A 21,768-nucleotide genomic window follows, 5' to 3' on the forward strand; every position below is an offset into this window, starting at 1 on the left:
AATCTATCAGCCGTGTGGGGTATAGTTTAATATTTATACTATGGTACCAAGATTAAATTGGTGCCTGGTGTCTAAAACTCAGAGTGGATTTGGTGGAAGCAGAAAGCACTTGCTCCTCCTGGGAGCGGGTCTACCATGCAGGGAGCTGTCACAGAAGGCATAGTTAGCAGCATACATGATGCACACGTGAGTGCCTGTAATTCAATGGATGTCTGCACAGAGATGTTCCCTGTACTATTATATGGATGTCCCCTATGCCTCCAGTCCAAAACTGGTACCTTTCCTTTTTCAAAATCTCTTCTATACAATGTAAAGATGCCTCGGTTACAGTTTGCCTTATGCTGACACCTTTCTGCCACATAAAACATGACGCTTCCCAGAAAAGTGACAGTCTTTACTCGAGACCTCTTACAATTCAAGGACAGGCACAAAGAGAGATTAGGAAAAAGGAATTGAGAAAGAACAGGGATTTTTTTTTGTTGGTGGTTGCAGACAATTACGTTCAGCAGGGTGGAAGGTATTGTATGATGAGGAGCTGGAGTTGGCCGTCTGAGGGCCATTCCAGTCCTGTGATTCTTTGTGTGCTCACTGTAATGAGCTGACTGGAAAGACAATGTTCACAAAGGACATAAATAAAGGTGTGACTCAGTCTCACTTAATCTCTATCCCACCTCTGCTCATGAGCTTCCTGCCTGTGGAGGCAGCTGGTGGACTTATCATGGGGCCAGAGCAGGACCTGATACACTGGCAGCACCAAACATTAAGAGGCTTGTGTCTGAGCAGTGGTTCAAGCTCTGCACTACCATGGCAGCACTCTGGCATGGTCATCCCTTTCTGCTACTGAGAGAATGAGAAAGGATGGAAAAACATGGTGCACATCTCACCCATATTGCAATCTAAGGCTGGGCAGGACAGTAATGATTCCTCAGCCTGGCCACCTGCATGACATGCACCAAAAGAAATCCTCATCCTGATTCCAGCATCAGAGTTTGGTTGTAGATTTTCAATGTTTTGTATCAAGTCTTTTTAACCTCAGAAAAGCTTCCCCTTTGCTGAAGAGGAGAGTGGTTTCAGAAAACAGTGGGTCTTTTGGCTCTCTGGGAGGGGAAATCATGGCAGTAACTTTCCAAGGTGAAAACGTTCATGTGTGGTCCCTGACCAGGAAGGGCTTTTCTTACCTTGACTAGGAGGAGGAAGAGGGGAGGGTGAAGGTGGATGGAAGGAAGCTGAACATTACATTTTTGTTCAGCAGAAGGAAGGAAAAAAATATTTTACACCCCTGACATAGCTGAACTGAAGCTGCCTTTGGTCTTCAGCATTCGCTGAAACTCCAGACAAAGCTTGCAAATGTGTGTGTCTCTAGAACCTACAGTCCGACTTAAAGAAAAGGGCAATGTAAAATGCAATAGACGAGCATCAGCTGTGGATTTATTTTAATGTGGTACCGACTGGACTCCTCTGGGTCCTGGGTTGGGCTCATCACAGCAGAAATCTCTGTATGGCTGAGGTGCTGCTGGGGTGAGGACAAGGGGAACCTCACCACCCTGTATGGTCCTGGCTGCTTTTGAGGAGCAGCTCACTGGCCTGGGTGGCTCCAGAATGGGCAAGATGGAGAGGACCCCACATCTGGCAGTGCACAGGCATGGTATTAACACAGGACCTTTTCTCTCACAGCAAGAGAGAGATCCATGTGGGCATGGCTTGTGTAGATATGAGCGAGTTTGTGTCTCTGCAGCATGGATGCTCATAAATATGCAGCTGTGCAAAGGCTCATCTCTGCACAGAGCACTCCAACCATGCAGAGCAGTCCCAGTTCATGTGGGCTGTGTTTATACTGCAGCAGCTTTCAGAAGCCACACATTCAGGCAGTGCCCCATGCCAGCACTTCACCTGCACAAGCTCCTGAGACCTGCCAGTGAAGTGTTTCCTTTCACACCGTTTCTAGCCCACCCCACTTCCCTGAGCCTGGCCGGAGCTCCTCACCGCTTTGAGCCACCCGGGCAGGTAAAGTGGTGGGTGCAGGCACCCACCCACCTTGCTGGGTAGGTTGGGGGCCAGTAAGGGACCTACTTGCCCCTCTGGCTATCTGCCTTCTTGTCCACCTGCCCCAGGGCTGGAGAAGGAGCTGCTTGCCCATCTGCTTTACCTTCCCCTGAGTGTTTCTGTGACATATTTGCATCCGTGAGCATCCTAAAGGCTTTAGGAGCAGTTGCATCCCAGCACAGCACACCTGCTTGGGTGGATGTTCATGCATGATGCAGCTTCTTTGGGGGGCCCTGGATTCTGGTGTCGGCTGCAAATTTCCTCGCTGGGAGGGTGCTGGGCTGGCCCTGGGGAAGCGGGTTTGGGGCCAGCAGGTGTGAGGGAGGTCCGGCCTAGCATCGTCCCCTGGAGGTGGAAGTGCTTTCCTCGTGGGCTGGGGAGGGGAATAATGTCCCTGACCCTGCGGGTGCCCCTCGGGCATCCTTAGGGTGAAGGGGAAGCCTGAGCCGCGGTGCTCTCGGGGAGGGCCGGCCGTGCTCGCCGCCGAGGCCCCGGGGAGCCGGGACGGGGCGGTGCCGCCCCCTCCCCGCGGGCCCCGGCGCGTGTCCCCGGGACCGGGCGGGAGGGGGTCGGGAGAGGGTCCCGTGTGTGCCCACCTGTCGCGCCAGCGGTGGCACATCTGGGCGACGCGCGGCGGCGCTTCCCCCCCCCCCCCACCCCCGCGGAGGAACAACTGTCTCCATGGCGACGAGGCGCGGCGGGGGGGCCGCGGTGCCGCCGCCCCGCCCCGCCGTACCGAGCCGCGGCGGAGCCGAGCGGAGCCGGCGCGGCCCCGCGGAGGGCGGCGGCACGGCGGGGCATGGGGCCCGGCGGGCGGCGGGCAGGAGCGGGGCTCTCGGCGTCCGAGTGAGCGCGGGAGGCGCCGGCGGAGCGCTGCCCACCCCCCGCCGCCGCCGCCGCCGCCGCCGCCACCGCCGCCCCCGGGGAGAGACCTTGCGCGGCCCGGCTCGGATGCAGCCATGGGGAGCCGCTTCTCCAGCATCCCCGCGCTGCCCCGCGGCGGCCAGGGCCGCCTGCACCGCGCCCGCCACCACCACCTCAAAGGTACGGCTCGGCCGGCACCCCCATCAGGACGCGCACCCCGAGCACCCCCCCGGCAGGACGAGCACCCGCGATACCCCCGGGGCACCCGAAGCACCCGCGCAGCCCAGAGCGGGATGGGTGCTCTGCGCACCCCGAGGTGGGATGGGCACCCAGGCAGGACACAATCCCTGGGCAACCCAGGGACCCTAAATTGGGATGAGATCCCTAGGCATTCATAGCACCCTGAGCACCCCATGCCGGACAGGCGTCCCGGGCACCTTGGGACAGGCTGGGGTCCCGGGCACCCTGGGGTGGGATGGCTCCATGTCCGGCACCCCCTGCTCCCAGCCCCGCCGCTTCTTTCCCGGCAGCGCCCAATGGGTGGCTAATGGGTGCACAGGTCTCCCTGGGCAGTGGCACCCCAGGAAAGCAAGGGACAACATGTCGGAGGAGTTGGACCAGGTGTTTCTCAGTGAATGAAAGCTTTGCTTTGGCGTTTTTTTTCTGGATGCTCCACGAATGTGTCTGTGTGTGGGACTGTCAGTCCTGTTTGGAGGAGGACGGGGGTATTTGGGGCTCCTTGTCCAGCTTATGTGGTTATTCTGTTCCTCATAAGGATGATATCCCTTTTCTGAAATCCTGGTGCTCTGTCGGGACCAAATCAGATGGGGGTGACTTCTATAAGGTGAGCAGGAATGACTGCCCAAGGTCTCCTCTGTCCCTGCCCTTTTCTGCTCCCTTTTGCTGTAACCTGGGAGGGCGATAGCAGAAAATAACCCACATTCCTGAAAGGACTTCTTTGGGCAGCAGTACACACTGTATTTATTCAATGCTACCATGGTGCCTCTTCACTAAGCACATTTTTCACAGCCAAAGGCACTGAATGATGGGGGTAGAGGATGTCAGACATCGCTCTGTAAGCAGGGAATGAAGGGAGGTACTGCTCTCTCGGCTGTTTCAGATGATCAAAACTTGTTGCAGCTTCCCCAGCATGCTGCAGAATTTGCAGCCACCAGTGTAGAAAATAGGGATGTTGCTGTTCACCGTTGTTTTTTCTGAGCTTTCAGATACTTCTTTGGCATGGTCTAGGGGAGTGAAAATGGTTAATTATGAGCTGGGCAACTGGTTGTTATACTGAAGGATTTTCTGGTGCTTGGATTATTCTTCCATTACACCTCTCTGCTCCCTTCCTCTGTACTTGGATGATTCGGAACAGTTGCGTGAACTGAGGGTGATTATGTCATGGCTTCTTTAATGGCCATGCAGGGAGATGTTATGAATGCTTACTGCTCTGTCATGGACAAAGTCAGTCAGAAACTCAGCCCAGACAATGGCTGTGCTTAAAATTAGACTTGCAAGGAGGGGGATGCTGAACCCTAAATGGTGAACCATCATCCTCTATCAATGCTAAGATGAAGGCACATGTGATGCTGTAGTAGTTGGTATGCAATTGTACACTGCCAGGGAGGATTTGTCTCTTAAGAATAATGCTGTCAGCTGGAAATCTTTATGGAGTGACCTTAAGCAAATAAGAATTTATAAACTGGAGCCAGAAGGGACACTGCCACTTAATCCATTATCAGTGGCTTTCGTGAGATTCTGAAGATGCTCTGTATGAATCACCTGATATTGGGGGTGTGTGGTAATGGCACTTTCTTTCTTTCTTCCTTTAATTTCCATTTTAATAACATTTCTACCTGTGCTGAAGGGGCAAGCAGAAATGTTCTCAAGACTGTAATGTGGCAGAGCGCTGAAATAATTTTGATTTGGAGTAAAGTACTAACAAGGCATTGCCTTTGTTGTAAAAACCAAGCAACTGCCAGGGACAATATGTGCCTTTTCTGTCTTTTTTGAAACCAGACTGCCTCAGGTCCTACATTTAAATGCAGAATAAACAAGTCTGATTGCATCTGACAGGCTCCTGTAAAATGGTCTGGAGACATAGCTGTAAAAGTATGAATGTCACACAGTTTTGTTACATATCTGCCATTTAGCATTTTCTAAGTGTATTTTAATTGAAGGTCCCCAGTTGTACTTCCCTCAGTGTATGGCTCAATATTAGGGATGCAGAACTTTGATAATTTGGCCAACATCTAGTGCTTTCTTTCTGTGATAGCTTTGTCCTAACCTGGTGCCAGGGGTGATTTAGGCTCATTCTTCCTAAAGAAGACGTTATGATTGCATTAAATTTCCCAAGGTAGTCTGGGGGCTCTGAAGTCAGTCCCTGAACCTTACAAATTCATCTCTGCTATATAAGAAAAAAGACCTCCATATGTAGTAGAGGTGTTTCCCACCTGTACTGAAAATTTTTATACCTTTCTGTTATTCCTGGTAAAAATGGTCACCTTTAGTTAAGTAAATCTTCTGAAGACCATGTGATACTTTGAAGGCGTAACACAGAAATACCATTGAAGACTGGCATAGCTGGCAGAATACTTGCTTTGCTTTTGATGGTTGTGCATAAGAAGGAAAGCATCCAACTTGATTCTCAGACTTCAGCTGCAGTTTTAAAATCAGGTAGCTGAAACAGGCAGGTCTTTACTGAAGGTGTCTGTAACAGTAAACCTGGAAGCCCAGGCTGATGACTTTAGAGTGACTTTCAGAGAAGGACAGTACTTTAAAATCTGATATGTCCAGCTCTTTATAAAAGGACTTCACATTCCTGTTCACTGGAAACCTCTAGACATGAGCACTTTGGAATTACCTATTCCAAAGCAGTATGTTATGCCTGGATTGCTAATCCAGGTTTTGGTGTCACAGTTGTGCCTGCAGGCTTTGGCCGGTTGGTGACAGTGGAAACTAAAGTCAGTGGAAACAGAAGTCCTCCAGGACCGCACCTGATCAGATGCCACAGTCCCGTTGTGGCTGTTAATCTTAAAGTCACAGCCAGTGGCTGGAAAGAGGTTGTCACTTGGTGGTATCAAGATGGGGAGGTTGGTGTGGGATGATTTTCAGCATTCCTGTATTTCTCTTCCCGTATCCCAGACATGGCTATTTCTCTGGGGTGATGGAAGGTGATCCATTATGTACCTTCCTAATGCTGCGCAAAAGATTATCTCCTTAACGATGCAGCCAGATAAACTCCAGGAAACTTTTGCTGTCCACCCTCTCTGAAATATGGTTCGCGATAACTATCAAACAAGGTGTGCATGGCTGTTTGGAGTGGAACTGAGTGGGAAAACTCCAGCCGTAATCTTTTGCAGTCTGTAATGAAAAAGACCAACCTTTGCATCAGTGGTTCTGTGTACTGTTTATTTACTAGTGCCAGGGCAGCCTGGCTTGAACAGTTCCAGCCAAGGAGATTTCTATTATTTTTCAAGACATACATCCCCAGTTCAATCCATCTCCCTGCTCCAGGGTTCTTCCAACACAGTCTATTCAATCTCTCTTAATTCTTCTTTTTAATCCTGGCGTGGCTCGGTAAATTACCCTCCTTGTCTAGAGTGGCATCTTCCAAATCTCTGTGGCTGTTGCAATCCTTCCAAATGTTCAGCCTTGCTGGATGTGTTTAACTCTTCTTGCTGTGATGTGTGGGCTGTGTACCCTGTTAGAACTGTTGTGTGGTTCCCAGATTTGCTGGTCCAGGATGCTGGAAATGCAGTGTTCACTAGCCCTTGGGCCAGAGGTGAGGCATGGGACCTGAATGCCACCTCCTGAGCTCTGTGGGCAAGCAGCTCTTTATCCTCACTTGTCTCCATGTCCTCAGCTTCAAGAAGGCTTAGCCATTTCTGTGGAGAGCAGATCGATATTACATTGTAAAAGCTAAGAAGTATTACTGTCTCCTCTCTTAAATCCTTTCCTCCAGCCTCCTTCTCAGGTTTGCTGCTCTTTCTTGAGCCACCGCTTGCCTTGGAAGGTAGATTTTCACAGTGAGTGAGAGCAAGCAGGATTTCTTCCTGTTGGTTTTCTCATTGGTTAATGCACCTATGATACTTATGCAAAAGAATGCATGTGCTATATTACAGAGACAGCCCAAGCTAGTCGGAGATCCTCTTTTCAGCAGTGGCTCATTACTCATGGGTTATTCTTTATTATTTGTATTACAGTGGCATCTGGAGGCTCCCGTTGAGATCTGAGTCATGTGCTGGGTGCTTCCATGGTCTCCTGTACTTACTGCTCATTCATACAGATAGCTCTTACTCAAATATCTGGGTTTGGGGTTTATATCTCCAGAGTATCACATGAACCAGGCTGGCACCTTGGCAGGACAGAGAACAGTTCTTCTTAGTCGCTTCTTTTGCTGGGAAACCTGAAGTCAGAGTCAGCAGAAGTTTGCTGAAGGGTGACTCTGCCTTTCTGGCTGCAAGCCCGCAGAAACAAAGCCTGTTATGCAGCACTTTATGAAGAAGTCAGGGGCTTTGCTGCTTTTCCTGGCCCATGGGGGATACCGGTCGTGATTATGCAGTCTTTGCCTGCGTTTTTGCAGTTGCTGTTCCAAACTTTTTATCCCCCTGACACACAAGTATGTCAGACTTTTTTCTTCTTTCACTGGTATTTTATGAGCTTCTGAAATACATGCAGAAGATAGTAATCTGGCTGGTGTAGGCATTTCAATAATTGTCTGTTGTTGATAGGAAAAACTGTCCTGCTGCCAGCTCCATTTTGTGCACCAACTAGACAAAACTACGCGGGGAGTAAAAGGACGTCAGCAACTGATGATCATGGGGAATAGGAATTGGGATGCAAGAAGTGTACCTGGGGGGGATGCCAATAGTGATGTGGTGAGATAACCTCAGCTTCCATTGCTGCTGTTCTTTGAAGTACTATTTCATTTTCTTCCAGCCTTAGAGAGTCAGAAGTTTCATCATTCAAGGTCTGAAGGATGCCTCCCACTTCCTGCCTTTCTGCTGGCTTTCTGTCCTGGGTCATGCTTATTTCCTTCTGACCTGTCAGTGTGTCTGGGTTGTAGGTATAAAGTTTTTTTCTGTCTGAGGTTCTCAGGTTTATGTGACCTTCTCTCAAGCACTAGAGTCTTTCCCAAGCTACTGAACTTTGATTTATTGCATTTAAACTGCCTAAAATTGCTTAGTGTTCCAAACACGGCAATTTATCGATCTTACTTTTCCTTTCCCATCATCCTTTTCATAAGGTGCTGAAGCCTGCTGGTGGAGCTGGTAGTGCTGCAGCTCATCAGAAGTTGCCCAGGAAATCCTGTGGTGCTTTGCCCACAGGCGATGCTCTGTATTTCTCAAGGGCAAGAAAAGCTGCTTCTGAAAACCAGTAGGAACCAAAACATCAGTGGGGTGACTGAGCTGAAAATGTTAGTGCAAAGCTCAGTAGCAGTTAAAAAAAGCAAATGAAACACTGGAAATTATAAGGGAAGCCAAACAGGAGAAAATAGAGGCCATGACTAGATTGTTGTATAAATCTGAATACTATGTGTCGTTCTGGTTCTTCCCCTTCTACTGTCTTAAAACAATACATGAGAACTAGAAAAGGTTCAGAGGAGGGCAAGAGGGACAGTCAAAAGTCTGTATTAATTTTATATAAGGAATGATTGAATAAACTAGGACTTTTACCTCTGGAAAAAGGGACAACTAGGGTGGGAAATGACTGGCATGTAGCGAAGGGGCAGAGCTCCACTCTTCACTGTCTCTTCCAGTACAAGAATTAAGAGGACATCAAATGAAGTTGGTAGATTCCAGCTCCTTTTGAAAAAAAGGAGGCTGTGGCTATCTGCAGTGGCTAGTAGCTCTGTTGAGCTCAATAGTGGATGTTATGGATGCTAAAATGGGTCCAATTTATGGGAGATTGGAGGAATCCTTTAAAGTTCGTTACATACAAAGACCACACACTCACCCTGCTCATATGGACTTCCCAAGGGTGTCTTCCTAAGGCCACCTGTGTATAGGTGATAGGGATAATGCTGAAATGAGAACTTAAAACTTCTCCGCACCAGTGAAAGCTGAAGCTGGGTTGTTCAGACATTGCAGAGGTAGATGGAGGAATAGAGTCTGCTCTGGTGTTGGCTGGTCTCTAGCTGGATCCATCCTGGGTGCTTACGGAGTGGTTCACCACCATGGCAGGCTCAAAGTCACGCACAGAACGTCCAGACTTTATCTGGGAGACAGGAGAGATTGTGATTAAGTCCCTATACAAGCTTTCTGGATGAGGGTGTGTTTCCTGCACCCTGTGATTTTGACAAATAAGGGTGCTTTTGCATTTGTGGGCTTTCTGGAGTAAGAGAAAGCAGGTTCTCTTTGCTTACATTGACCGCCCGAATGACAGAGGCCTAAGTATTCCCCACTTCATTCTGTTTCTTGGACTGTTGAAATAGCAGCTTTTGTGGATATCCCCGTATCTGGGAAGATTTCTAATACAGAGGCTTGGAAGATTTCAGGTTTGGCAGCTGTTCTTACCTACTGCTGCTAGGATAATTGCAGGAACCAGCTACTTCTGCATCGCTGAAATCGTTGCCTGTAGCAAGTACATAAGTACGTTTTACTTGGGGTGCATACCTTCATAGTGGCTACTTTTTTCAGGCTGGGGATCCACACATGCTCTGACTTGGTCTGCCTTGAAATTTTAGGACATCTGAGTAAACCGATTCTGAACTGTCCCATGGAGTGGGGTCTGCAACACCTGCGTTTTGGGATTGTCTCTGTCCAGAAATGGCTGATCTAAGATTAACCTTAATCACAGTACTGAGCACCTGTGCAGGTGCTCAGTGCTGTGCTGCAAACTGCCAGATCCCAAAGCAGTTTTGGGGACAAGAGCTGAATTTTAACTGAAATTTAGTGTCTCGCAATGGTTAAAGTTTCTGCTGTGACTGTGACATGCATACATGAACCTGAGCTTCCTTTTAACCTAGCTAGCTAGGGCATTGCTGGCTGTGTGGCTGAGGAATAGGGCAGGCACTTGGATACTCACCCATACTAAGGTCTGGGTTGATTAAACTATGTGGTTAAAATTTATGTGGGGTAGGTTTGCATCTCCATTCATTCTTGGGGATCTCTAGCTGGTAAAAGCATGTAAGATTCTAGTTCATGTGTACACTACTGGTTATTGGGCCTTCCAGTTACAGGATTAAAGTAGGACTGTGTTTTGAAACTATAGGGTGGAGAATGCTGGGTTGGCAGTATTTTTATACAATTCTCCATTAGTCCACCTTGGTTCAACTCTTTGCTGAAGCATAGGGAAGGATCCTCAGCTCTCAGAAAACTGTCGGGTTAAACCTCAGGGATATTTTATGCAAAACTCTGAAAAGTAAATGTTAATAGGTCTCAGCCAGCCTCAGAGCTAAAACACCATGCAGGTTTTTTAGTTTAAAAAAACTCACTTAATATAAACTTTTTTTTAAAAAAACAGTAATAAAATTTTAGACAAAATAAATTCTGAAGTACTGGCATTGCTTGCAGAGTCCCCTTCCTCTCTTTGTTCCTTTGTATGCAGTATTTGGGTTTCACACTGGCAACACTGACACTTCCAGATGTTCCTGCATGTGTGGTCTTACACACACGTGCATGGCATATGCAGGGATTCCCTATTGACTGTTGGTCTCATCGTTTTTATGATATGGCCAGAACACATCCTATGTCTAGCATCAGCACTCGAGAAGATCGATTCAGCAAAGCAATGGCTTGGGAGCATTGTAACTAGCCAGTGCCAGTATCAGTAACTAACCAGTGGGGTAGCAAAGGAGACTGGCTTCTGAAGAGACAAGGGATGCTGAGCAGAGCTGGAAATCTGGGATCCTTTGTCCTGGTGGAATTAATCAGGGGCATTCTTGGGGTATTGGTTTCTTGCTTGAGGAGCTGAATGGCAGCATGGAAGTCTTTGCGAGCAGCCCCTGTCTGGACATCCCTCTGGCTTCACTCTACTTGAAAGCTGTAGCTCACACCCTGACCCAGTCACAATAAACATAATCATGTTATGCTTGCTTCATTTTAATTTACATTGACTTCCCATATGTCAACATATGATTTAAAAACCCCACTGATCATCTTTTATCCTCTGTTAGGCATAAGCTCTGCTTGATTTCCCTTTAACTGCTACTTGGATGGAGACGTGACTGTGTTTTGTGCTCTGCTGCTCATCAACACCATCTAATGTAAAGCTTAGCATCTTCACTTGCTACTGGGCAGGCTTTTGCTAGATAAGCCAAACAGCCATAGATCCAGAGCTTATTTACCATCCAGATTCCAACTCCTTCTCAGACGGTTGATTCAAATCTCTTCCTTAAGGAAACCTGTTTAATATCTTATTTAATTGTATTGGTATTACTCAGGATTTCTTTGATTTGATCAACTGGTGCCATTGCATTTTTAAATGTCTGTGTATCTTGCAGGATCATTTTTGTCCGTGATGAATGCCTGTTTTTTGTACTTAACAAATATTTACTAGGTAGGAAGGGAAGAGATGGTTTCCCATAGAAATATTGAGTCACCGTAGAAGACAGGATACAAATAACCATAAATGTTGCAAACAGAATCTGTGTGCTACGTGAGTGAGTTACTTGAATAGATGCGACAGAAAATGGAAAAGGGAAAATGTGCCTCACTAATTATTATGTTGCAGCATTTCAGCAAATACAGAAAGAGAAGTAGTTGAAATAATTTACTTTATTAAAAAATGTAGTGAACACATTAAAAGGGTCCTGGGTAACCTCTGATGTTAGTACTAGATTTCTATATTCCCACTCCCATCTCTCTGTATCATTTAGTGTACCTGTTTTAGCGGTACAACACTTCAACAATTACATCCCTTAACAGGCATAAAATAAAGGTGCAAAAAAAATTCTCCCTATTTAAATCCACAAATTCATTTTGTTTTAAAGGTTTAGAGTTGAGAAGCTAAGTGATAAGTACTGACAGCTGAGAGCTTTGCTCCTCCACTTGAAATCTGCCCTGCATTAGTTGTGGCAGAAAGTTCTCACTATCTGCTGGATGCCTTATGGCCTGTGGAGGTCGTGGTGTTCAGTGTACTTCTTTGGACAGTTGTTCTCAGACCCTGTTGCCATGTGCTGGAGGACTTAGCAGGGAGATTAAAAAGCAGCTTGAGGTTTCAACCAGAGAAGTCCTACAGGTGGGACCTGTAGCAGTGAACGGAGTGAGCTCTGGTTGCTCTTCCACACATAACACGTGTTTGGTGGCTGAGCAGATTTTGTCAGTCTCTAGTTCCAGTTGCCAGTCCAACACAAAACCCAGGAGGAAAAATTACCGAGCTATGGGTAGGAATAGACACTGAGGGTAAACTCCCAATTTGGAAATGTTAGTGCTATGTCCATTATTAATAACCCCACTGCAAAAGAAAAAATGCTTTGCTGCAAATGAAGCTGTGACACCGGGAAGTGGCAGGCAAAATTAAAATTTCATACTTGCCATGGTCTTACAATAAAGGTTTTGTGATACACATCCAGCAATGCTGCTATAAATAGTCTCGTTATCTAATCTTCCAACTTGGAATATGACAGAAGAATACAAGTAGGAAAGAGTTCAGTGTAGCTTTTAGGTATTTTCCCACTGCTTCCCTTGCTTCTGCTGGAGCATTATTGCTGTACCCCTTGTAATTCACATGTAGACGTTACTCAGAAGTACACAATGTCACTAGGAGGAGGAGAGTTCGGATAAAACCCAGAAGATTTATGACATAGTTTAGATAAGGCCATGTAGGAACTGAGATGAGGGAAGTAATGATAATTCACAGTCCAGCAGTGTTTCTCAGGGTGTGGTGAGAATTTCTTCCTGCCAACTCCATTGGGTCAGATACGGAATGGGGCATGTTTTAATAAGGTGATCTACATGCTTGATTGCAGAGGGAACCCTTTTGCTAATGAATAACCCAGACACATCATGCAGTATGGGCTCTGTCCGCACAGGTCTAGGACCTGATCCAAAACCAACAGAAAGTTCCTAGAAAATTTCACAGAGGCATAGCTAGCGCAGAGAAAACCTCTTTTGCCTTTTGATCTTATTTCCATGGGAGAATAAGAAGTTGGCTGATGGCAAGGATACCTCCTCTCCTTCCCTCTCTCTGCCTTGCTGGTGATGCAAATCCTCATTTCTGACCCTTCCTTTGAGCCCTCCCTGGCCCATTTCACATGGGGCACCTGAAGTCAGTGAGGAGAGCTGAGTACTGGGAAAGCTCCCCTTGAGCAAGAACAGCTGTGCATGGACACAAATAACCGTTTCCCATGAGGACCACAGATTGCTTTTTAAACCTTCATGAAGTCTTCTTGTGGCAGCCATGGGAGGAGGCATGAGGGAGTACGGCTGTTGTAGATCTGAAACCCTGTGAGACTTGAGCCATCCCTTTTTTGCTGTATGAGGTGAGTTAGGAAGACTTTGAGTATTTATTGAAACCCCAGTGCTGCTTGCCCACCATGGGGTGGCTTCCCCACCACATGGCTTGGAGGAGGCTCTCCACTGTCATATCATGTCAGCTCATGTCCAGGCAGCTCAGTAGAGTGTGGTGATGGCCAGCACACACATGTTCTCCAGCCAAGGTCAACTACAGAAATCTTGTCTGTGCCTGTATCACACTTTCTCGTGGAGAAGCTAAAACAATGACAAAACTTGAGGAATGGAGCCTCACTGCAGCTGTTGCGGGGAGGCAGGAAAGCGAGCTTGTCCCATCCCCTTGTCCTAAAATAGGCTGATGTCTAGGGAGGGAAAATGATTTATTTATATTTTGCACAACAATTCAGCAGGAGGAAGACTCAATTAATTTGTTGAAAACAGTAGTCCTACATCCATCAATTCCCACAGAGTTCATGTGATTCAGGCCAAGGTTCCAGTTTTGCCTCCTAGGGAAATGCTGGGACTTGAGCGCTTTCCTCTGTATTCCCAGTCCATTGACACAGCTGAGCAAGTGTTGACCTCCATCTACCCACGTCACCCCCGCCCTGTTCTGCAAAGCTTCGGCAGCATCCTCTGAGAGGAGGCGATGGCGTTCAGTTACCACTGACTCACTCAGCTGGGCACTTCTCTCTCGCAGCCCTCAAAAGCATCCTTAAATATTGTTAAAAACAAAAGAGTCAAAGGACATCCCTGACCCTGCCAGGCTGAACTGGGGCCCAATACTGCTAGTAAATTCTTTACCAGCCCATATTCTGGTATTTCAGCTTAAATTCCCAGGCATAAGCAATTCCAAGTGCTGGCAGGTGAAATGCTTTCTGGACATGGGCTTTCTCATGTGGTAGCCTATTCAGCAGGAAGGAGCATTACCTTCTCATGATTAGATCCTCCAGGCAGATCAAATTTGCTGGTGGAACAGAGGTTTTATATATAGTAAAATGCTCCCAGGTGTGCTTTTTAGTAGCGCTTTTGGGCTAAAGCAAAGATTTATTAATAAGAGGCACCCAAAGCATATTATGCACTGGGGCAGAGCTGGAACAGGGTGCTTTTCCTCTGATTCAGGGAGATGATTGAATTCAGTGACAGATGCCAAGTATTTATGTCCTTGCCTGGGTTTATCTGTTAAATTTGAAAGTGCTAAAAGCAGGAGTTATTTTTGGAAAAAGTATATTGAATAGTGATGGAGAGTTCCAGCTAGGTATTGGTAGGATGGTATTGTTATGTGTGGTTGTCCAAAGTGTACTGCTCAGACCATCAGAATAGAAACGTGTGGGAATAATTAATTGCTCTAGATTTGCACCAGAATACTTGAGTTGAGTTCACAGAGCAGTGGTATTTTAATTTTAAGTATGATTTTTATCATATGGACAAATATCCAAACTACAGAGAAGCTGTTACTTGCCTTGGAAACCATTGTAGACACACCTCTTGGTTCCTTTTGCTCATTCTCACTCCTACCAGTAGCCTTTTGTGCTTCTTTGTTTAATTCATTCTGTACCTTCACCTAAAATAGCCCCAGGCCTTTATTTCTCTTTATAGCTTTGTTATAGTTCATAATAGTTTTAAATTATTTTGATTTTATTGTCTTATCACCTCCTTAATGAGTATTTTACCCCATTAGTCATTGTTTAGTCTTTTAGTCTTTCCATGGGCTATCTTGAAGCCCTTGAATGGTGACTTGTTACAGCTGAACCAAAACTCAGGGTGAGGATGAACAGCTGACCCATAAACTTCAGACAAGTTGTCACTTTTCCACTGCCTCTGAGACATCTTGTACCTCAAAAACTAATGCTGCTTACAAATTGCCTTCTGCTGTGCTCTGCCAAATACTGAGACGCTGTAATTATTTATGACAGTTAAAATCTCCTGAAGTATTCAAATAAAAGACAAACATATAGGGAAAACAAGTCCTATGGAAGAAGGTTACAGTATGAAAGAAAAGATGGCTTGCTTTGTCTGCAGGTCACATTGAAAGTCAAGCTAGAAATATGTGGAAGAGATGGAGACCTAGATGTGCTAGATTTAAGGGGGAACTCCGTAGTTGCTGCCATTGGACTATTTTCAGGTGTTTGGATGAGTGACTGACCCAAATATAGTTTAAGCCTGTGACTATTTCATTTTAATAGCAATGCAAATACAGTAGGTGAAGGCTAAGAGCACTGCATCTAATTTAGCAGTGTTGCTTTAGCAACATCGTGCAGGATGCAAATAGTCTCCTTGGTAACACTTCCTAAGTGTCATTAGATAAGCGATGGTTATAAACACAGAAGCAGATCAGAATGAGAGACGTGCTCTTGTGCTGTGCCTTTTTATAGCCCCAGACATCACGATTAGCCGGATGGCAAAAGGAGAGAGGAAAGCTGTTTTGAGGATCGTAGTGCTTGTTAGCATTTTATATGTTGTGCTTTGGAAAACTGCACCAGTGGTGACAAGGTTTTCTGACTTGGTTTAAATAAGGTTTCAAATAAATAGAGGGTGTTGTCCCTGCCTACTGATGACACTGGTCAGAGACATACACTAAGTGTCCTCCCACCTCTCTGGGGGATGCAGATTGCAGATGTTAACCCTTCAGCTCTACCTTAATGGCTTACTCTTATCTCGGTGGATTTCGAATCTACAGGTTAGGAAGGGGAGAGGGAGGGAGACCCCAGAGCTTGGCATGAGTGTGACTCTGCTGCCTTTGCCCTGGAGAAGATGTGGAGGTTGAAGTAGTGGTGAAGGATCTGCTTCTGGGCTGGGATCAAGTACAGGGGATCTGCTCCCCTTCTGCTGTGCTTCCCCTGCCCTGGTATCATTGTCAGAGGATTACCTCTCCAGAACCAGATTTGGGTTTCTCTGTTGAATTCTGAAGACCCTTTCCTAGGGATCAGCAACTCAGTAGGGATGAAGGTAGGAAATGGGGTTACTTAGTGCTTGGCAACAGGGCAGTTGTTTCTGCTCTTGCAATTGTCATATAAAAAAGTCATGACTTAAGGCAGCTTTTCTAGCTCTCATGATAACTGGTTTTTTTTCCTAAAGCCTCAGCTGCTGGACTGAAGGGATTACATGAGAATCCTAGCTTTTGTTTAAACCCCCTCAATTTTATATCCTTCCTTACATTCTTTATATTCTTCTCCGTTACAGAGGAAAGCTGCAAGGTATAAAAGGAATATGACCTAATGGCTCAAAAATCAGAAAGCATACAAAAGAACCACCAATGCTTTTGTTTTTAACTGATCTTTATTTTAATCCCACTGGTTGATGCCTGAGGATCTCATCCAAGGAATCTGAATGCATGATAACGTCAACTGCAGCACATAAAAGACAGTGGAAGGAGGCAAGTTCATACGAGCATCAAAAGAGGTTTATTCTGGTTTGGGATGAAAGTCTGAAAGAGCACATGATTTTATATTATCATGAGCTTGACCCTGCTTCAGTAGAGGCAGGCAATTGTTGGACTTTTCAATTTTTTTTGGAAATCCTTTGAAAAAAAGCTAAACCAGACCCTTGCAGCCAAACACCTCCTGATCTGTGACCTTCAAGTCCATACACAAGTCCAGTGACTGGAGACCAGACAGTCCAAAGGTTCCTTTTTCATTTCAGCAGTCTGCAGCACCTTGCAATTTAGATACATGGCAAAAGACTGACTGCAGTTTTTCTATTCTAATGCAAAAAGAAATTAAAATGTCCATAGTCTGTCTTTACAGGGAGAACCCAGAATTAAAAAAAAACCCTACAAACCAAACAAAAACCAACCTTTCCCCACAGCCCTTTTTTGCTCCCAAAGCTTCTTGGAATTCATCCATCTTCATATCACTCATATCTTGTGGCCTCCATTGTAAATGTCAGTGCTAATTAATGAGACCTTGGCCCTCTGTGTAGTTAAGATGAGTAACAGTCCAACATTTATTTGTGAGATGGGTGTCCTTACATCTCCCCTTCCCAGGAGAAGGCACTGGGGCTGTTAGCCTTGTGCATGACAAGCTCCAAGCGGCAAAGTTTGAAACACCACTCTATCTCTGTAGTGTCAAAAGCATGCAGGTGAAGCTCTCCTGAGCTGGGTGAGAGAATTGTTTCCTAAACCGTTTAGAGATTAGAATAGAATCATAGAATCATTAAGGTAGGAAAAGACCTCTAGGATCATCAAGTCCAACCGTCAGTCCAACAATACCATGTGTCCTAAACCATGCCCTGAAGTGGCATGTCTACATGTCTTACATGTCTTTTAAATACCTCCAGGGATGGTGACTCCACCACCTCTCTGGGCAGCCTGTTCCAATCCCTGACAACCCTTTCAGTGAAGAAATTTTTCCTAATATCCAATCTAAACCTCCCCTGATGCAACTTGAAGCCGTTTCCTCTCGTTCTATCGCTAGTAACTTGGGAGAAGAGACCAACACCCATCTCACTACAACCTCCTTTCAGGTTAGAGGTCTCCCCTCGGCCTCCTCTTCTCCAGACTAAACAGCCCCAGTTCCCTCAGCCTTTCCTCATAAGACCTGCTCTCCAGACCCTTCACCAGCTTTGTTGCCCTTCTCTGGACACGCTCCAGCACCTCAATGTCCTTCTTGTACTGAGGGGCCCAAAACTGAACACAGTATTCGAGGTGTGGCCTCACCAGTGGTGAGTACAGGGGCACTATCACCTCCCTACTCCTGCTGGCCACACTATTCCTGATACATGCCAGGATGCTGTTGGCCTCCTTGGCCACCTGGGCACACTGCTGTCTCATGTTCAGCCGGCCGTCAACCAGCACCCCCAGGTCATTTTCCGCTGGGCAGCTTCCCAGCCACTCCTCCCCAAGCCTGTAGCGTTGCATGGCGTTGTTGTGACCAAAGTGCAGGACCCGGCACTTGGCCTTGTTAAACTTCATACAATTGACCTCGGCCTATTGATCCAGCCTGTCTAGGTCCCTCTGCAGAGCCTTCCTACCCTCAAGCATATCGACACTCCCACCCAACTTGGTGTTGTCTGTGAACTTACTTGAGCGTGCACTCAATCCCCTCATCCAGATCATTGATAAAGTTATTAAACAAGACTGGCCCCAACACTAAGCCCTGGGGAACCCCGCTCGTGACCAGCCACCAACTGGATTTAGCTCCATTCACCACAGCTCTGGGCTCGGCCATCCAGCCAGTTTTTTACCCAGCAAAGGGTACACCTGTCTAAGCCATGAGCCGCCAGCTTCTCTAGGAGGATGCTGTGGGAGACAGTGTCAAAGGCTTTGCTAAAGTCCAGGTAGACAACATCCACAGCCTTTCCCTCATCCACTAGGTGGGTCACCTGGTCATAGAAGGGCAGACAAGACCTGCCTTTCATGAATCTGTGCTGTCTGGGCCTGATCCCCAGGTTGTCCTGCACTTGCCTAATGAGCTCACTCAAGATGAACCTCTCCATAATCTTCCCCAGTACTGAGGTCAGGCTGATAGGTCTGTAGTTCCCCGGATCCTCCTTCTGGCCCTCTTATAGATGGGTGTCACATTGGGAAGCCTCCAGTTGTCTGGGACCTCCCCTGTTAACCAGGACTGCTGGTAAATGATGGAGAGTGGCTTGGCAAGCTCCTCTATGAGCTCCCTCAGTACTCTCGGGTGGATGCCATCCGTCCCCATAGACTTGAGAGTGTCTGGGTGGCTCAACAAGTCTTAAACTGCTTCCTCCTGGATTGTGGGGGATCTATTCTGCTCCCTGTCCCTGCCTTCCAGCTCAGGGGGCTGAATTTCCGAGGGATAACTGGTCTGGCGATTAAAGGCTGAGGCAAAGAAGGCGTTTAGTACTTCAGCCTTTTTCTCATTTTCAGTAGCAGTGTTCCCTTCTGTGTCCAATAGGGGATGGAGATTCTCTTTGGTTCTCTTTTCGTTGTTAATGTATTTGTAAAAATATTTTTTGTTATCCCTTACAGCAGTGGCCAGGTTGAGTTCTAGGTGGGCTTTTGCTTGCCTAATTTTCTCTCTGCAAGATGTAACAAGGTCTTTGTACTCTTCTTGTGTTGCCTGCCCCTTCTTCCAAAAAAGGTAGACTCTTCTTTTTTTCCTGAGTGCCAGCAAAAGTTCTCTGTTCAGCCAGGCCAGTCATCTTCCCCACCAGTTCGTCTTGCAGCACATGGGGACAGCCTGCTCCTGCAAGACTTCTTGAAGAACGCCCAGTCTTCCTGGACCTTTTTGCCCTTCAGGACTTTCTCCCAAGGGACTCTCCCAACCAGTGCCCTGAACAAGCCAAAGTCTGCCCTCTGGAAGTCCATGGTAGTGGTTCTGCTGACCCCTGTCCTTACTTCACCAAGGATTGAGAACTCAATCATATCATGGGTGCTAAGCTCAGGACAGCACCCGACTGCCACATGTCCCACCAGTCCTTCTCTGTTTGTGAGCAGGAGGTCAAGCAAGGCACCTCTCCTGGTAGATTCATTTACCAGCTGTGTCAGGAAGTTATCTTCCACACACTCCAGGAACGTCCTAGACTGTTTCTTCTCTGCTGTGTTGTATTTCCAGCAGACGTCCGGTAAGTTGAAGTCCCCCACTAGAACAAGGGCAATTGATTGTGAAACTTCCACCAGCTGCTTGTAGAAGAGTTCATCTACCTCTTCATCCTGGTTGGGTGGTGTATAACAGACTCCTATCAGGATATCTGCCTTGTTGGCCTTCCCCCTCATCTACCCATAATCTTGCGTCACGATTGCTAAGCTCTATGCAATCAAGGCACTCTCTAACATATAGAGCCACTCCACCACCTCTCCGTCCTTGCCTATTCCTTCTGAAGAGCTTAGAGCCATCCATTGCTGCACTCCAGTTGAAAGAGTTGTCCCACTATGTCTCTGAGATGGCGGCTAAGTCACACCTATCCCTCTGCACAATTAAAATGGAAGGTCTGGGGTCACCTTACTGAATTGCCCCCATCCCATCTCATTCCATCCCATCCCATCCCTGTGCTGGGTTCCTGGGATTTTGCTGGAAGGCACTGGTGAGTTTTCTGTTTTGTGAAGGAGGCACTGCGGTTGCTGGACCCCAGGATGCCATTTCTAACCCTAAGGCAAAATGTTGCTGCCTTCCCTGTGCAGCATAACAGCCTTCATCCAGTGGGTCTTGATATTGATTTGAAGGTGAAGTTTGTCTCTGCATCCAAATTATTCTGCAGTAGAGGGACTGAGCAGCTGTTCCTCACCACCATGGCCCGTGGCTTAGTAGAACACGGGAATTTGGACAAATGACACTGCTAAATGGGTGCTCAGCCCTCAATCTGCCCTTCTCTCTGCTGTATGCAGAATAGAGTGTTGCTCTCCAGGACAGCCACGTTGCTGTGTTTCTGCCACATGTCATTTGGATTCTGAGTTCTTAAACATTTGTAGGCATTTTTTAAACAAGCTTGGGATAGGAAAATGATCTTTCTGCCTGATATTCCTGGCACATTTCTGCTGCAGAGATGTGTGGTGAAGCTCATGCTTTCTGGGGAGAATCAAACTGCAGGACGGGTAAGTGAGGTTTCGTTGAGTTCTCCAAGTAAAAATGTATGGGAGGCAAGAACTGAGACCTAAATCACAGTCTTGCAATGAAGGACTTGTGACTCTTGTCTGGGAGCAGGTGGTGCTGCGGCTGAGGGTATGGACACTACTGGTGGACATGACAGAAACCCTCAAGTCCCAGGGAACATCCTGGTGCCACCTCTCTTTGTCATTGCTTAACACATGTGTCTCTGTGGCTCTTCACTGAGCTCCGATTTTGCAAAACCAAACATGAAACTGTCCAGGATGGTTTAGACCTGATTCTGATTTGATCTAGCTAAAGAGCTGGCTGGCATGTTGTTCTCATAAGCAGCATAAAATGCACAGCACCATCATATGTGACATTAGCAGACTTTCTTGTTGGTCACAGCTCGGGGAGGAGTTCAGTTTGAGACTCGGTTTCCATGACAGGTAGGACCATGCCAGCTCATCTGAATGTGTGTGGTCCTTTCTTCAACTGTGGGGACCTTGGGGGGCCACACTGGCCCTTCCCACTCCCTGGGGTGGTGGATGCAGCCATGCTGCAGCCTTGACCTGAGCTGGCTCAGGCGTTTCTGCACTTGCACTACAGACTTATCCTGAATGGCACCTCTGCATGATGCCAGTTCGTTGCCTGTTCAGCAGAAAGAGCGATGTTTTCGTATTCCCAGCTGTTCTTCCTGCAGCACCTGGGTTTTCCTTGGAGATGTCTCATTCACACATGGAGCCAGCCCTGCTTCTCGAGACTGATGGGAGTGCAGTGCCCTGCAGTGAGGCTGTGAGCTAGAAATCCCCCAACCTCACCTCACACACCTGAGACCACAGGGCTTTTGCTGTTGTGCAACTGCAAATTCCCTTTAAATCAGTGTTTCAATACAAGCAAGGCAGCTCTGGCTTTTCTGAGACCTTGTGTTACTTTTTTTGTCCATAGTGTGAACTAGGAATTTCATACCTCAC

At 47.0% G+C, this 21,768-nt stretch overlaps 1 protein-coding gene across 1 annotated transcript in view; it reads left to right on the plus strand.

The window, feature by feature from the left end:
* The first annotated feature begins 2,787 nt into the window (after positions 1–2,787).
* NEURL1 (neuralized E3 ubiquitin protein ligase 1) overlaps positions 2,788–21,768 on the plus strand; it is a 172,100-nt gene continuing 153,119 nt past the window's right edge. Inside the window, exon 1 of the mRNA XM_075107533.1 lies at positions 2,788–3,087. Within this exon, the coding sequence (XP_074963634.1) occupies positions 3,003–3,087 (85 nt within the window). The 5' untranslated portion in view covers positions 2,788–3,002. The remainder of the gene's footprint in view (positions 3,088–21,768) is intronic.

Source organism: Phalacrocorax aristotelis, chromosome 12 (genome assembly GCF_949628215.1).
Source record: "Phalacrocorax aristotelis chromosome 12, bGulAri2.1, whole genome shotgun sequence".
NCBI lineage: Eukaryota > Metazoa > Chordata > Aves > Suliformes > Phalacrocoracidae > Phalacrocorax > Phalacrocorax aristotelis.